Source organism: Dictyostelium discoideum (assembly GCF_000004695.1).
Source record: "Dictyostelium discoideum AX4 chromosome 1 chromosome, whole genome shotgun sequence".
In the NCBI taxonomy this organism is placed as follows: domain Eukaryota; phylum Evosea; class Eumycetozoa; order Dictyosteliales; family Dictyosteliaceae; genus Dictyostelium; species Dictyostelium discoideum.
The window spans coordinates 2,333,029-2,350,528 of record NC_007087.3 but is presented as its reverse complement, the minus strand read 5'-3'; the positions used below and the strand labels follow the sequence as shown (position 1 = coordinate 2,350,528).

General features: G+C 20.0%; 8 protein-coding genes across 8 annotated transcripts; 5 read left to right on the top strand and 3 right to left on the bottom strand.

The window, feature by feature from the left end:
* Positions 1-726: 726 nt before the first annotated feature.
* DDB_G0268902 (hypothetical protein) lies at positions 727-4,381 on the bottom strand (the record flags this gene model as incomplete). The annotated part of the gene is made up of 4 exons (XM_641955.1): positions 727-734; positions 1,900-3,349; positions 3,503-3,623; positions 4,206-4,381. 4 exons carry the CDS (start codon positions 4,379-4,381, stop codon positions 727-729), a joined length of 1,755 nt encoding a protein of 584 aa, XP_647047.1.
* A 591-nt stretch (positions 4,382-4,972) lies between these two features.
* DDB_G0268900 (hypothetical protein) lies at positions 4,973-5,729 on the top strand (the record flags this gene model as incomplete). Its single annotated transcript, XM_641954.1, has 2 exons — positions 4,973-5,523; positions 5,639-5,729. 2 exons carry the CDS (start codon positions 4,973-4,975, stop codon positions 5,727-5,729), a joined length of 642 nt encoding a protein of 213 aa, XP_647046.1.
* Positions 5,730-6,042: 313 nt separating this feature from the next.
* Positions 6,043-9,185, top strand: wdr75 (WD40 repeat-containing protein; the record flags this gene model as incomplete). Its single annotated transcript, XM_641953.1, has 2 exons — positions 6,043-6,416; positions 6,512-9,185. The coding sequence occupies 2 exons, from the start codon at positions 6,043-6,045 to the stop codon at positions 9,183-9,185; spliced, it is 3,048 nt and encodes a 1,015-aa protein (XP_647045.1).
* A 434-nt stretch (positions 9,186-9,619) lies between these two features.
* DDB_G0268896 (hypothetical protein) lies at positions 9,620-9,940 on the top strand (the record flags this gene model as incomplete). Its single annotated transcript, XM_641952.1, has 2 exons — positions 9,620-9,632; positions 9,726-9,940. 2 exons carry the CDS (start codon positions 9,620-9,622, stop codon positions 9,938-9,940), a joined length of 228 nt encoding a protein of 75 aa, XP_647044.1.
* A 377-nt stretch (positions 9,941-10,317) lies between these two features.
* DDB_G0268894 (hypothetical protein) lies at positions 10,318-10,581 on the top strand (the record flags this gene model as incomplete). The annotated part of the gene is made up of 2 exons (XM_641951.1): positions 10,318-10,330; positions 10,403-10,581. 2 exons carry the CDS (start codon positions 10,318-10,320, stop codon positions 10,579-10,581), a joined length of 192 nt encoding a protein of 63 aa, XP_647043.1.
* Positions 10,582-10,943: 362 nt separating this feature from the next.
* On the top strand, positions 10,944-13,293 carry abcG23 (ABC transporter G family protein; the record flags this gene model as incomplete). The annotated part of the gene is made up of 4 exons (XM_641950.2): positions 10,944-11,093; positions 11,166-11,503; positions 11,574-12,111; positions 12,214-13,293. The coding sequence occupies 4 exons, from the start codon at positions 10,944-10,946 to the stop codon at positions 13,291-13,293; spliced, it is 2,106 nt and encodes a 701-aa protein (XP_647042.2).
* A 126-nt stretch (positions 13,294-13,419) lies between these two features.
* On the bottom strand, positions 13,420-14,172 carry DDB_G0268892 (hypothetical protein; the record flags this gene model as incomplete). The annotated part of the gene is made up of 2 exons (XM_641949.1): positions 13,420-13,862; positions 14,010-14,172. The coding sequence occupies 2 exons, from the start codon at positions 14,170-14,172 to the stop codon at positions 13,420-13,422; spliced, it is 606 nt and encodes a 201-aa protein (XP_647041.1).
* A 1,268-nt stretch (positions 14,173-15,440) lies between these two features.
* ate1 (hypothetical protein) lies at positions 15,441-17,330 on the bottom strand (the record flags this gene model as incomplete). The annotated part of the gene is made up of 1 exon (XM_641948.1): positions 15,441-17,330. One exon carries the CDS (start codon positions 17,328-17,330, stop codon positions 15,441-15,443), a length of 1,890 nt encoding a protein of 629 aa, XP_647040.1.
* Positions 17,331-17,500: the final 170 nt, after the last annotated feature.

The window sequence follows — 17,500 nt, the reverse complement described above, 5'->3', positions numbered from 1 at the left end:
GTGTTTTTTTTTTTTTTTTTTTTTATTAAAAGATAATTATTACAATTTTAAGGGGGTGGATATTTGGAAATTTGAAAAGTGCACAGCTTTGTCAATTGTTGACTCAAAAAAAAAGAAAAAACTTTCACAAATATTTGCAAAGAAAAAAAAAAAAAATAAAATAAAAACAAAAAATTATAAAAATAATATGATTATAAAATTTTACAATAAAAAATTATAAAATATTAAAAAAATACTATGAATTTAATTACCCTTTTTTTTCGAATTTTATTTAATTTTGATTATTTTTTTTTTTTATAATCTTTTTTTTTTTTAATTTGCTTTTAGAATGATTTTACAGTCGAGAAGAAATTATGGAATTTTTTTTTTTTTTTTTTTTTTTTTTTTTATAAAAAAAAAATTTTAAAATAAATAAATAAATATGAATGGAGACTGATTCAAAAATGATCAAAAATGAATTGTGTTAGGAATTTTTTTTTTATTTTTTTTTTTTTTTTTAAAAAAAAAAATAAAAAAATAAAAATTAAAAAAAAACAATTTTTGTTGATAAAATTTTAAAATTTTATAAAAATATCTTTCCCATCAAAAAAAATTTTAATTCAACCGAACACTCTTGCCGAAAAATTAAAATTATAATAGGTGGAACGGTGCGATGATTTTGGCATTAAAAAAAAAAAAATAAAAAAATTAAAATAAAAAAAAAATAAAAAAAAATAAAAATATTTTTTAATCTACTTACTTTTTTATAAAATTGGTAGTGTTATGGTAATATATAATTGTTTTTTTTATTGTTTTTTTTTTTAAAACTATAGATTTTTTAAAAGTTTTAAAAATAAATCACTGGTATTATAAATAAATTTTTTTAAATAGTTATTTAAAAAAAAAAAAAAACCATTAAAAAAAAAAAAGTGAATAGAAAAAAAAAAAAAAACTTGTTTTCAATTGGGGATCTTGATAAAAACAAAAGAAAAAAAAAAAAATAAATAAAAAAAAAAAAAAAGTTAATTTTCACCATTCAATTATAATTAATGTTGGGAAAGAAGCTTGGTATTGAATAAAATTTCAATTTTTTTTATTTTTTTTTTTTTAAAAGTTGCAGGCTTGCCCAAAAAATTTGTGAGGTTTTTTAAACCCAAACTTATGATTAAGCAAAAATACCACTAAAACATAATTTATACTACCGAGCAGTGACAAAACAAATTGGTAGTGAAAAGATATTTTTAATAAAATTAAAATTTTTTTTTCCATGGGTCACAAAAAAAAAAAAACAACCATTTTGTAATTGTATGGCGAATTTAATAGTTTTTTTATAAAAAGTCAATAGAAAAAAAAAAAAAAAAAAAAAAAAATAATTAATTCTAAAAATTGGTGTATGACAAGATTTGAAATAAAAATTAAAATATAAAATAGAGAAAAAGTCAAAAGACTTTTTCCAAACATCACAATACTTTTTTTTTAATTTTAAAATGGATGCCGGATTTTTATTATTTTTAGTTTTTTTGTTTTGTTTTTTTTTCAAGTAATAAAATATCAAAAAGGCAAATAACGTCATTTAAATAAAAATAAAAAAAAAAAAAAAAAAAAAAATTTTATTTTTTTTTTTTTTTTTTTTGATCAATTACCTGAATTCCAAACGACATCGCCAGTTTTTCAAAATTTCCCACCTTTTTTGCCTAAATTTGTTATTCTTTTTTCTTTTTTTATGATCAACCAACCGTTTAATTCGTAATAATAAACAAAAAAAAAAAAAAAAAAAATTACAAAACAAAAAAATAAAACAATTGATTATCGAATTATGGGTTTTCCTTTATTATATCATTTACTTTTTTTTTTTTTTTTAAAATTAGTAAAATATAATAAAAAATAAAAAAATATAAAATAAAAAATAAAACACATTACCTTTGAGTAAAGTAAGAACCAAATTTGTTGAATCAATAATTTGTTTTTTTTTTAAAAAATAATTGTCATATATTATAGGTGAGATTAATTGTTTTTGTGATAATTCTGTTGGTTTGGCAAGTTTTAAAATACACAATAATGATTGAAATGAATTTGAAAAAGATTCAATACTGTATTTTAAAATTGAAGATTCTTGTTGTGACATATCTAATAAACTTTTTACAATTACCTTTTCAACTTCTCCACCACCTAAAATGTAATATTTATTTGAAATTTCTTTATTTTCATTTTCATTTTCATTAAAATTTAATGTATTATTATTATTATTATTTAATAATTTTAAACCCATTAAAAGATCTTGACAATATCTTTTTAATTCTTGAGATTGAAAATATGTTTCTGATAATATTATAATTGTTTTTTGTATTTCTATTTCAGCATCATCTCTATTGTTATTATTTTGTTGTTGTTGTTGTTGTTGTTGTTGTTGTTGTTGTTGTTGTTGTTGTTGTTGTTGTTGTTGTTGTTGTTGTTGTTGTTGTTGTTGTTGTTGTTGTTGTTGTTGTTGTTGTTGTTGTTGTTGTGGATTTAATTTAAAATAATAATTTCTACTTTCACAAAGTATAGTTTGTAATGGATTTAATATTATTTTTTCATAATGTTTTGAAACTATTTTATTTTTATTTTGTAAAATTGAATCTAAATTTAAATGATAAATTATTTCAGTTGATAATGATAATTTTTTAAATATTAAATATGGTACAAATTTAAATGCTAAAATTTTAAATTGATCAATATAATGAAGTGCTAATGGATCAATATCACCAGTACATATTATTGTATTTACATGTAATTCATTTATAATTGTTGTAATTAATTGTTTAAAATAATTCTCTTCATCAATTTTCCAATTTAATAATTTTTCAGGTGAATCTAATTCAACTTGAATTTGCATATTTGATTGGTCTCTTGATAATGAACAATCTAAAAATAATATATTAATATTATTCCCCTCTTCTTTAATTTCATTTAAATAACTACAACAATAATTTTTATCAACTATTAGACCATTTTCAATTAATAAAATTTTTGATGTTGTTGTTGTTGATATTTGATTATTTGTATAATTTTTAAAACCAAATTTTGATAATGTTTCATTGTTGTTAATTTCAAAATCACTATATTGATAAATTTGATCAATTGAAATGTTTATATTATTCAATTTAGTTTCAATTGATTTCTTTGAATGATTTTGTGAAATTAATGAATCTGATAATATATCTTTTAAAACTAAGTAGTCATTATTATTTAATTCTGTTCCTTTTTCTTGAACTATAATATTAAATATATTTAATAAATTATCTTTATTTAAATTATTATCTTCATTTAATTTAATATCTAATTTAATAGATTTCATTTCATTTAGATATTTTAGGGAATAATTTAAACTCTTTTTTATTATTTTTTTTTTAAAAAAAGATATTAAATATTATAAAATTAGTAAAGTTTAGTTTTATTATTATTATTAAAATTATTTTAACCTAAAAATCCAAAAAAAATAATAATAACAATATTAAATTGTTTTGTGTAGGTGTATATTTACAATTTTATAACCACTTATAATTGAATTTAAATCCAATCCTTTATATAATAGATTCAATGCATTCTCCATTAATGAAGAAGATAATAGTAGAGATGTTGAAACTCCACCATATAATAGATAACTTTGATTTAGAAATTGTTGCTTTATTAATTTACCAATTGGGTGTTTTATTTTAAAATATTTCAAAATAACGAACCCATCTGAACTAATTATTACTCTAAATAATTCATTAGATTTTAATCAATTAATAAATCACAAAAAAAAAAAAAAAAAAAAAAAAAAATGGAAATTAAAATTTAAATAAATTAATTAGTATTTAATTAAATCTCCACCAAATAAATATAATGAAATTTGGTCAATCTTTTTTTTATTTTTATTTTGCTGGTTTTTTTTTTAAAATTTAACACATTCAAATAAATCTTATTCTTTTAAATTTTTTTTTTTTATTTTTTTGAAAAAGAATAAAAAGATGAGATAAAAAAAAAAAACCACACACCAGATAAATATCTTTTTTTTTTTTTCACCACAAAAAATAAAAATAAATAATATCCAAAATCATTAAAATTAATGGATTATTAATTAATTAATTAATTTTTTTTTTTTTAACTTTTTATTTTTTTTTTTTTTTAGGTATTGAAAATAGAATAATAATAAAAAAAATTTTAAAAGTAATAATAAATTATAAGTATTAATAATACTTTACGATTTTGATTTATCGTCAACTATTATTTTTGAAATCCCATTTGGACCAAAAGAAGGTTTAATTGATTCAGCTAATGATTTCAATATTATAAAATTTGATCTTATTACATCAATATTATAATTTATATGATTTTTATTGTTATTGTTATTTACATTGTTATTATTGATATCATTCATATTTTAAAAATTAAAAAAACTTTAGTGATTGTGTCAATAGATGAAAACATTCGGATTGACACAAAAAAAAAAAAAAAAAAATTTTTTTTTTATTTTTTTATTTTTATTTTTCATTTTCATTTTCATTTTTTTTTTTTCTTTTACAACAATGATTTAATTTTATTTATTTTCAATATGAATTTAGTATAGATAAATAGAACACACAAAAACACAAAATGATATGAAATATAAAAAAAAATGAATGTAATCATTCTGTTTTTTTTTTTTTTTTTTTTTTTTTTTTTATTATTCATTTTTTGTAATTTTTTTTATTTTTGAAAAACAATGAGTGGGGAGATTTTATAAAAAAAATAAATAAAAAAACAATAATAAAATGATAGTAAAAATAAAATATTTTTTTTTAATAAAAAAAATTAAAAATTTAAACAAAAAGCCCTATTAATTTCCATCGTTTTTTTGAAAAAAAAAAAAAAAAATTGGTCAAATTTTTTTTTTTTTTTTTTTTTTTTTTTTTTTTTTTTTAAAAAGTATTGTTACAATAAAAAAAAAAAAACGAAATTGTGAAACTAAAAATATATATTTATAAAAAAAATGATAAATAATAATAATAAAGAGAAAATTTTAGAAGAACAATTTCAAGAATTATATAATTTAGTTAAAAAAAGATGTAAAGGGTTAATACCAAATTTATCAGCTAAAGGATATTGTATTAATGAATTGACAACATTAACTAAAGATTCAAAAGAAAGAGAAACATTGAAAGAAGCATTAGAAGTTAAATTTTATAATATTGAAAGTTCAAAATATTGTTCAAGTTGTTTCCAATCAAAAAATGATTTAATCATGACAAATAAATTCACAAAATATGCAGTAATTAATAAATTTGATATTATTGATAAATCATTATCTTTGGATTCAATTAAACCAGTTTGTGATAAATGTTTCAAATTATTAGATTTTAAATATATTTTTTCAAAACTTTCACAATTACAACAACAACAACAACAAAATAACGAAGATGAATGTATTTCATTAATTAGACACTTTGCAATGTTAAATAAAATTGATATTTTACAATCTGATTGGAAAGATAAAGTTCAAGAAATTTATTCAATTTTATTTTCATTATATACAATTATAAAGTAAATTATAATTATTTTTTAATATTTATTTATTTATTTATTTATTTATTTATTTATAATAATTTACTAATAATTTTTTTTTTTTTTATTATTATTATTATTGTTATTTTATTAGTAATTTACCATCAATTTCAGTAAAAGTTGGAAAAGATTCAAAAGATTTAATTAAATTTAATAATACAATTGAAATTTTAAAGCAACTTTAAAAATAAAAATAAATTATTAAATTTGATTAAAACAAATTCATACAATCTTTTTTTTTTTTTTTTTTTTTAATAATACGAACTCCGTTTTCGTTTTCGTTTTTTTTTTATTTTTATTTTTATTTTTATTTTTTTTTTTATTTTTATTTTAACATTTGAAATTTATTTTTTTTTGATTTTTTTTTTTGATTTTTTTTTTTTTTTTTCTTTTAGGGGCATTACCGAAAAATAGTCGTTTTTCAGAAAAAAAAAAAAAAAACAACAAAAGGTTGACAATACTATTTTTATTAAATTAAGTTATAATAGTATATAAATCATGGTAGTTGCAAAATCAACAACAACAGCAACAACAACACCAACTACTAAAGTAGTACCATCAGAAAAGAAATCAAAAGGAAATGTTGCAACAACAACTTCAAAAGTAGTACCATCAGAAAAAAAAGAAAAATCATCAACTAAATCCTCCTCAACAAAAGTTACCACTATTACACCAACACCAACACCAACACTAACACCAACACCAACACCAACATCAACACCAAAACCAGAACCAATTATTGAAGAGAAACCATATACACGTCCAGTTTCAACTTTACCAGAAGAAAAAATTAATGAAACAGAATGGTTTAATATGAAAATTAAATCTGGTGGTTCATTTACTAAAAATTCACCACTTTTAATTGATTCAAAGTAAATTTTTTTTTTTTTTTCTCTTCCTTCAAATATTAATATATATCTTACTAATTATTTTATTTTATTTTTTATTTTTTTAATTTTATTATTAGTAATTTATTATTATCAAATAATAATACAATTAAAATTTATAATCCAATTACAGGTGGATTAAAATCAGAAACATCATTAGAATCAAATGATGATACTATTACACATATAACATCAACATATAAAAATTCAAAAATGACAATTTATTTATCAACAGAGATGGGTAAATTCTATACATTTGATTTAAAAAATAAATCAATTGAACCATTATCAAATAAAATCTATAACAAAGGTATAGTTAAATTTGTAGTTTCACCAAATGAAAAAAATCAAATTTATTTTATAAATAATGATGGTGATTTATGTGAATATAATGAAAAAGTAAACTTTCAACCAATTAAAATTAATGAATTATTAAAGAATTTACAATTCATTTCAATTTCAAATAATGGTAAATTCTTAGTAACCGGTACAAAATCATTTATTCAAGTTTTAAATCTTTCAACAACAACAATTCAACCAAGTAAATATTATAAATCTGAATATCAAATTACATCATTTTCAATTTTACCAAAATCAAATAATATCAGTGTCAACAATAATAATAGCAATAGCAATAATAGTAATAATAATGAAATTATAATTTCATTTGGTACAACATTAGGTAGATTAAATTTTATAAATTATAATAGTGAAAATGGTCAATGGAATTTTAATTCATATAATCATTGGCATTCAACACCATTGATTTCATCATTTTACAATTATGATGGTACAATGTTATTCACAGGTGGTTATGAAAATACACTTGCAATTTGGACAGTTTCAAATATGAGAAGAAAAGTATTCCCACGTTTAGGTGGTGCTATACTTCATATTAATTGTGATCCAGCTTCACAATTAATAGCTATTACCTTATCAAATAATAAAGTTCAAATTATAAATATTTCAGATTATAAATCATGTTCAATTATAACTGGTTTACAAGATAATAAAAATAGTATAAATAATAATAATAATAATAATAATAATAACAACAACAACAACAACAACAACAACAATAATAATAATAATAATAAAAATAAAATTACAAGTTTTATTGAACCAATTTCAAATAATTTAATATTTAGTGGTCAAAAGAATGGTATTGTACAATTTTATAATATTAAAAAAGATAGAGTTGAAAGAGAGATTATAGTATCACCACCAAGAAATACAGATATTAGTACAAAGAAATCTAAAGGTCAAAATTTAAAAAATGGTTTTGATGCAAATAAATTATCATTGGAACAATCATTGGTTGAACCATTAGCATTCCATCCATCAAAACCATTATTTTGTTCATTTGAATCATTTTCAAGTGTAGATAAAATTGAAAGTGGTGTAGTTTTAAAGGATCAAATCTTAAAGTTTTGGGAAACTTCAAATGATAATAATTGTAAATGTGTTTTCTCAATCACTTCACCACATAGCACTAATATTTTATCAATGTCATTCCATCCAACAAAGAATCTCCTTTTAACAACATCTGAAAAGGATTTTAAACTTTGGAGAAAACAATCAATGGAAGCAATCGATGGTACTGCCAATAATAATAATAATAATAATAATAAAACAAATATTAAATCCTATTGGACTTGTATTTATGATGGTTCATATCGTGGTTTAGTTTGTTCCGCTTCTGCTTTCTCAAAAGATGGTTCAATTTTCGCTGTTGCTTGTGATCATTTAGTTACATTATGGGATAGTGAATCAATGTTACCATTGGATATCTTATCATTCTCTTCATGTCATATCGCTAATGAATTATCATTCCTCAATGATAATGAACTTTTAGTATCCTACAAAGAGAACGGTGCTATTGTTTGGGATATTAAAAAGAAATCACCTGTCAAAGTTTACACTTTCCCAATTAAACCAATTTCAGTTTGTGATGAATATTACTCTCTCTGTCCTTCAACTTCTAGAGATCGTTTAATGATTTTCTCTAGTACCTCTCATCAACTCTTATTCACAACTCAAGTACCAATTCCAAAGAGTCAAGTAATTGAACAAGTTTTATTCTCAAAAGATCAACAAAGCTATGATTGTATTCTTTGTATTACAAATGAAACTTTAGTTTATGGTTATTCAACTTTTAAAGATACAAATAAAATTATACCAACAACAACAACAACAACAACAACAAATACTACAAATACTACAAATACTACAACTGTTAATAAAAGACAAAAGATCGAAAAACCAACAACATCTCCTTCAACTACTACCACAACTACTACTACCACAACAGATAACAATACTTCAAAGGATTCTTTATATATTGGAAATGAAATTTTCACTCAATTACCATCAACTCAAGAAATGTTTGGTGCTGCTTCTCATATTATTCCAAGCGTTCAAAATATTTATCAAAAATATATGGATTCAATTTTAGTAAATTCAAGCAATTTAGTAAATTCAACAACAACAAAGAAAGAACAAGATACCATAAACAATGTAGATACAGAAATTAAAAACAATAATAATATAGAAAAAGAAGAAAATAATAAAAAGAAACAATCATCACAACAACTTAATAAATTCTCTTCAATGAAAAACTTTTTTGATAATTTAGAAGAACCAATTGAAGAAACTACCACCGGCGCAACTATTGCATCTTCTGCTGCAACTAAAGAAACTAAAACAAATTCAACCTCAACCTCTTCTGTAAAGAAAAGAAAAGGTTCAGAATAAATTACATATTAAATCCTTTTTTTAATTGGAAAAAAAAAAAAAAAAAAAAAAAAAAAAAAAAAATTAATAAAAAAAAAAAAAAATTAATAAAAAAAAAAAAAAATTAAAATTATATTAAAAACAAATAGATCTATATAATAGTTAAAAATATATATATTTATTTATTTTCGATTTAGTATTGTATTTTTTTCCTATTAAAGGAAATAATTTATTAATTTTGAAATTTCCTTTAAAAAAAAAAAAAAAAAAAAAAAAATTCAAATCGGTGATCATTTTTCCAAAAAAAGGAATAATAATTAAAAAAATATAAATCTTTTTTTTTTTTTTTTATTTATTATAAATTATAAAAAAACCCTTTAAAAATTATTTTAAAAATAGTATAAATAGTTGAATTAAAATTTTTTTTTTTTTTTTAATTAACAATTTTAAAAAAAATGACAATTTTTAGTATGTACAAATAAATAAATAAATGTAAAATTTATTTAAATTTAATAAATAAATATTTACCAATATATTTTTTTATTTTTTTTATAAATAAAGATTCTCTCACAAAATTAGGAAATATTTCTTCAGCTTCAAAGACCTCCCATTCCATTAATATGGAAGCTGGTGAATCTTCTGACTTTGGCCAAAATAATTCTACAAATTGGGGTAGTGGTGGTGGTGGTATGGGTGGTGGTGGTGGAATGAGTGGTGGTGGTAGAGGTCCAATCATTATCATTATCAATAATAGAAGAAGACCAGGAATGCAATAATAAAATTATTATATTATCTTTTTGTTTATTAAATAAAGATTTTTCCTTTTAATATTAAATTAGAAATAAAAAAAAAAAAAAAAATATATTTTATTTCTTTTATTTTATTGATTTTTTTTTCATTATTTCTTTTGAAAATTTGATTTTTTCGATTATTTAAACAATTATTTTTTTTTGAAATTATTTTTTTAACTTTCATATATTTTGACTATTTTGTTATACCTAGATCAAATTTCTTTTTTGAGAAATCAACTAATTAATTTATTTTTTTTTTAAAATTTTTTATTTTTTTTAATAATTTTGTTTACTTATTTAAATAAATAAAATTTTTTTTTTTTTTTTATTTTTTTTTTTATTTACGCCCCACACCAATAACAATGACATTAATAAGTAAATAAATTTATTTAAATATTAAAAAAAATTTAAAACAAATATTAATTCATAAATTTTTAAAAAATTTAGATGCTTTAACAAAATTAGGAAGTGCACCTTCTCAAGGGTTGCAAGAAAATTCGCTATTGGTATCATCAACAACTTTAGAAGGCAATACGTTTGGAAATAATGAAGTATCACTTTGGCCATTTCATAGAAAGAAACCTGTTGTTGTTGTAATAAATAACAAAGGTGAAAAATCAAATTAAATATCAATATTGAATATCATAATTAGATAATTATTAATAGAATTATAAAATAAATATTACAAAAAAAAAATATTATAACCACCAAATTATTTTTTTTTTTTTTTTTTTTTTTTTTTTTAAAACCACCTTTCTTTTTAACAACAAATTTAATCATTAGATTTGTTTAATTAGTTAAAGATAAATCAGTTTACAAAATTGAAATAAAAATGTAAAAGAGATTAAATTTTTTTTTTTTTTTTTTTTTTTTTAAAAATAAAAAAAAAAAAATTATAATAATAAATCTAATAATTTTTTTTTATTTTTAAATCTTCATTTTAAATAAATATTTAATTTAATTATTCATTATTTATTTAATTTTTAAAATGGGTGATAATATAGTTATAAATTTAAATAATGTTTCAAGGAGTTATGGTAATGTAAAAGTAATTGAAAAATTAAATTTTACAATCAATAAAGGTACCATAAATTCATTAATTGGTTCGTCAGGTAGTGGAAAGACAACAATTTTGAAAGTAATTTTTTTTTTTTTTTTTTTATATAATATGGATTGAATCAATAATTAATTATTTAAAAATTTTTTAAAGACAATTTTAGGAAAACTAAAACAAGATGATGGAATAGTTCAGGTTTTTGGAAAGGAACCATGTGGAAAAGGTAGTGAAATACCTGGTTCATCAGTTGGCTATGCACCTCAAGATGTTTGTTTATATAATGAAATTACAATTGAAGAAACTTTATCATTTTTTGCATCTATTCATAGAATGCCAAAAGATGAATATATTAAAAAAAGAGATTCATTAGTGGAAATTTTAGAATTACCAAGTCTATCAAAAATCATATCTGAATTAAGCGGAGGTCAACAAAGAAGAGTTTCACTTGCAACTGCATTAATACATTCTCCTAAATTATTGATTTTAGATGAGTATGTTTATTTTAAATTAATTGATTTTAAATAATAATTAAATATTAAAGTTTTTTTTTTTTTTTTTAAGACCAACAGTTGGAGTATGTCCATTGGTATCTTCAAAAATTTGGGAACATTTAATTTTTTTAACAAAAAATTTTGGTGTTACAATTATAATTACTACACATTATTTACAAGAATGTAGGTCGTGTGATAATATATTTTTATTAAGAAATGGTAGAATTCTTGAAAGTGGACCACCCAATTATTTACTTTCAAAATATGAATGTTCATTATTAGAAGATGTATATTATAAACTATGTAGAGGTGATGAAGAAATTTCTTTACAATTAATAGATTCAAAAAACAATGAAAAAATTAATAGAGATATCAATACTTCAATACCGCTTGAATTTATATCAAATGGTGCAAACATTAATAATGATGATATTTTAATTTCAAATACAAACAAGCCAATAATTAAAAAAGATGCAAAAATCTATAAAGAGAGGTTGAGTGATTTTAAAAATAAATTACAAATTTGGTTTTCACACTCAATAACAATTTCTATAAGAAAGTTAACTCAAATGTATAGATTAAAATTTCCTTTAGTTTTTGAAATTATTGTAATATGATTTTAAAATGATTTTATTATTTAAAAAAAAACTGAATCAAAAAATATTTAATATTAAATTTTTTTTTTTTTTTTTTTTTTTTTTTTTTATTAGTCACCTTCACTTTTAATAACATTATTTTTCTTAGCAATAGGTAATGTACCACATGATTTAAAATTTGGTATTAAAAATATAGATAGTGGCAGTTTATCAGGTGATTTTATAAATGCTTTATCAGATGGAAATAATATTTTCAATTTTATTCAAATAAATGATACTTCAAATGCAATTCAAATGATAGAATCTAGTGATCTGTGGGGTTTAATAGATATTCCTGTTAATTTTACTAATGGTATGATTAACAAATTATTTAACCCATTAGAAAAATCATTTGAAAATTCAGAGATGGAAATTTATATGGATTTGTCAAATTTTCAAATGAATTTAATGGTTGATGTTCAATTTCAAAAAGCATTTAATAAAATAGCTAATGACTCTGGAATAAAATTATTACCAACTAATTTTCATGCAGTTTATGGTGACCAAAATGCAAACTTCAATTGGTTTTTAGCACCAGCAATGATTTGTATTATTACATATGTTCATTGTATGAATTTCTTATCAATAACATTTGTAAGGGAAAAGAATGATGGAACTAGAGATAGAATTTTATTATATGGTGTTTCACCAGTTTCAAACGTGTTGGGTCACATTTTAGCTCATATTCCAATATTATTAGTTCAATTTTCAATTCAATTGTTAATTGCAGTTTTTGCATTTGGTGTTCCAATAAAAGGAAATATAGTTTTAATATATCTTTTCTTTATTTTAATTAATACAGTTGGTATGTGTCAAGGTATATTAATCAGCCTTATTAGTAAAGCTGAGGTGGATGCAGTTCAATTATGTTTAGCAATTTTCATTTGTTCTCTTTGTATGGCTGGTATCATTTGGCCAACTGAAGCAATTATAACTTTTGGATGGATATCAAATTTGGTTCCAACAAAATGGAGTGGTTTAGCATTACGTGGTATAATGATTAAAGATTTACCATTCTCGCATCAACATATTTGGAAATCATTAATTATAATCATTTCATATATAATAGGAACATTCTCTTTGATTGTAATATCAACACCTATTGGTGATAGAAATTTTAATTTTAAAAAATTGTTTAAAAGAATAAAAAAATAAATAAATAATAAATCTTTTTTTTTTTTAAAGTATACATAAAAATATATATATATTTTTTTTTTTTTTTTTTTTTTATATAGTATTAATTACAAAAAAAAGAAATACTATTTTACAAATCGATATTTATTATTTCTTTAAGAAACCCATGACGTGGAAAGCTAAAATTAAAACAATTAAACAGAAGAAAATTGCTAACCAAACTTGGATTGGTTCTTCATAGTATCTACCAGCAGACCAGCTTGAAGAGTGGACAGTTGCGAATTTACCTGGGAATACACAAGTTCTTGGGGCACCTTTACCTTCAGCAGTGTAGGAACCACCGTTAGCATAATTACAAATTCTACATTTACCATTGACACAAGTACCTTGATAGTCAACATTTAATTGACCAGCTGGGTAATTGGCATAAGCATAGTTGAAATACATGTATGCACATTTGGTTGAATTTGAGGTTAAAAGATTAGAAGCTTCGACGTTGTTGTAAGCAATACAATCATCACCATCCTTATCGAATTTTTTACAGGAACCAAATTCATTGAGATCGAAAATATTTGATGAACAGAACTCGTCTAAGAAAATAAAAAAAATAAAAAAATAATAAAAAAAAAAAAAAAAAAATTAGAGATTGATATTTTAATTTTGGAGGGTTTTTTTTTTTTTTTTTTTTAAATTATATTTCTTTTTTTTTTTTTTTTATATATTAATTAATTACTTACTTAATCCACAATCGTTTTTAGATCTACATGAAACACAATAACCTCCTGAACAATATTGAGTGTTTGAGCAATCAGAAGAGAGTACGCAAATGTCTGGAACTGCGTTAACATAAACGACTGAGATAATTAAGGCTAAGGCCAATAAAATTTTGGAAAATAACATTTTCAAAGTTATAATATATAATTTGTTTTATTTGATAATAAAATGAAAAAAAAAAAAAAAAATTAATTGAAAATTAATTATAAATAGAAAAAAAAAAATTAAAAAAAAAAAAATTAAAAAAAATAATTTAATAAAAAACCTAAAAATATTTTCTAATTCATAGAAACTTTAAAAATATCTCTCAACAACGTTTTTTGATATTTAATTTTAAAATTCAAGATATTTTTTCGGTTTTTTTGAAAATTGATAAAATTTCAAATCAAAAAAAAAAAATTTAAATAATTATCATAAAAAGATTCATTGAAGTGATTATAGTAAAAAAAAAAAAATAAAAATAAAATAAAATAAAATAAAATAAAATAAAATAAAAATAAAATAATTAAAAAAATAAATAAATAAAAATAAAATAATAATAATAATAATAATAGTAATAAAAAATAAAAAAAAAAAAAAAAAAAAAATCAAAAGTGGTGATAAAATAAAAATAGTTAGTTAATCGTATATAATTTCCAAAATTTTTTTAAAAAAAAAATCAGAAAAAAAAAATAAAAAAAAACCTGTCATATGATTACAGTTAAAAAATCAAGAAAAAAAAAAAAAAAAAAAAAAAAATTCAAAATTAAACTTTCACAAAAAGAGGTCACACAAAAAGATTCAACTTTATACTATTATTATTAGAATTAATCAGAAAATTGGAAAAAAAAAAAAACATTTAAAAATAAATAAAAAAAAAAAAAATAGGTATGAAAAGGATTTTTTTTTTTTTTTTTTTTTTGATTTTTTTTTTTTTTTAAACAGAACCCAAAATTTCAAAATAAAAAATGAAACTTTTTTCAGCTTTGAATTAAATTTAATTAAGAAAATTCAAAATATACTTTGGGAATTTAACTACCTCTTTTTTTTTTTTTTTTTTTTTTTAAAAAAAAAATTACTATTGGTTGGAGTTTGAGAATTTTATATGATTTGGTGGAATTTGGATTATTTCAATTGAACAATTACTGTTAATGTTATTATGTTTGGGAAATTTATCTTTTTTTTTTAAATAATTATAATTTTTTTTTTTCCGTCAAATATTCAATTTATAATGTTTTCACACCCCTTGACAGTTGGTCTTGAAAAAACAAAAAAAAAAAAAAAAAAAAATAAAAATAAAATAAAATCAACTCACAAAAAGATATTTTTTTTTTTTTTTTTTTGAATTTTTTCCAATACATCCAAAATTCGTCACACCCTTTATTATTGAGACTTTATTTTATTGCTATTTATTATTATTTAAAATAGAAAATTAATTCTTTTGTTAATTCAGGACCTACATGATTTATATAATCAATCACTTGGTCCTTTAATAAATTTTGAAATCTAACACTAACATCAGAAAAGTGAAAGGTGAAATTCTTTTGTCTAAATTTAACTCGTTCTAATAATTCTGGTTCCTTTTCAAAATAAGTTAATTTTTCATTATTATTATTTTCATTTTCATCAAAATAAAATCTTGAATATTTTTTATCTGGTTGTAAAAAAGATATTGCTTTTTTAAATTCAACCCATTTAAAAGTTTCTAAACAAAGTAATTGAGATGGTTGATAGTTTGCTTTATATTTCATTTTTTGACAACTATGAATATAATAACCCATATAATAATATTTCAATTGTGGTATTGATTGACTAACTTTTTGAACCCATTCAATTTCATTCAATGCTGAATATTTACCAAGTGACAAAAAGTTAAAGTCTGGATCATAAAAAAAGTATACACTTGATAAACATTCTGGTAAAATATCAATTACACCTACACCAACAAGTTTACCATCCAATCTATAGTATTGATGAAAACTACCATAACCTGGTTTTGGTGTTTTAATTTCACCAAATTTTCTAGTTTTTAATGTTTTTGATTTTTTCCCAATTTTATAAATATGATTTTTAATTTCTTTTTCTTTATTTTCTTTTGTTATTTTTTTTTCATCCTCATTATTTCCATCATCTTCATCCTCATCATCTTCTTGATCTTCATCTTCATCATCTTCTTTTTCATCTTTATCATCATCATCATCATCATCATCTTTACCATCATAAACATAGTCGTCATAAGATTCATCAGGATGAATGATTGGTATTAAAGGTGAGTCAACAAGAAATCTTTTAAAACCTGATTTAGTTTTTTCATCATCTTCTTTATGAATTATTTTTTGATATTTACAATATAAAGAGAATACTTCATCTGTACATTTTGGTTTATGAATTGAAATTTCAAATTTATGTTTTGGTTCATTTGTTGTTGTTGTTGTTGTTGTTGCTGTTGTTGCTGTTGTTGTTGAATTTTTATTACTATTATTTTGAATATTTAATGTTTTTGTTTTTGTAGAATCATTAAGAATTTGTGATGAATTAATCATTTTAAAATTGATATGATTATTTTGACCTTTCTCTAAATTAAATTGATAATCACTATTGTTTATAGTTTTATTAAATTCTAAAATTGTGAAATTAATAATTTGATCAATTGTAATTGAGTGTTGATTCAATTCTGATCTATATTTATTAAAGATACCAAATGATAATGAATAACTACCAGTTTCTTTTATCATTTTATTAGAGTTGATTTTAATCTTTAAATTCTCTTTTAAAATCTTTTTATCTTGTTCATTAAATTTATTAATAAATTCATTATTTAAAATTATTTCAATAATATCATTATTTAATTTAATTATATTTTCATCGTTGGTTTTATTATTATTATTTTTAGTGTTTGATTTAATTTGTGTAGTATTAATGATATCTTTAGTTGTGGAAGTAGTTGATGAATCTTTTTCTTTAATAATATTATTTAAAATATAATTATTAAATTTTTTAATTGTTGATTTATTATCTTTTGAAGGTTTAAATGATGAAGTGTCTAATCTAATTGTGTATTGTGGACAACAAGTCTTTTTATCAGAGTTATTAGGTTTATATAAAAATGTACCTGATCTGCGCCAACCCTGATCAATTAACAGTTGATAATCTTCACAAGTTAATTGATCTGCAACCATACCATAACAAATTCTACCTTTTTTATCTTCTCCAGCATCACAATAATTACATGAACTATCATAACTACCATGTGGATATATTAATGATGACGTTGATAAAGATGATTGCATTAAAAATCTTTCCATTTTTTTTTTTTTATTATTATTATTACTTTATTACAATTTATTATTTATTTATTTGGTATTATTTATTAAAATTGGTTAAATTAACTCTGAGAAAAAATAAAAAAAATAAAAAAAATAAAAAAATAAAAAAAAAAAAAAAAAAATAAAAATTTTTAAAAAAAAAAATAAAA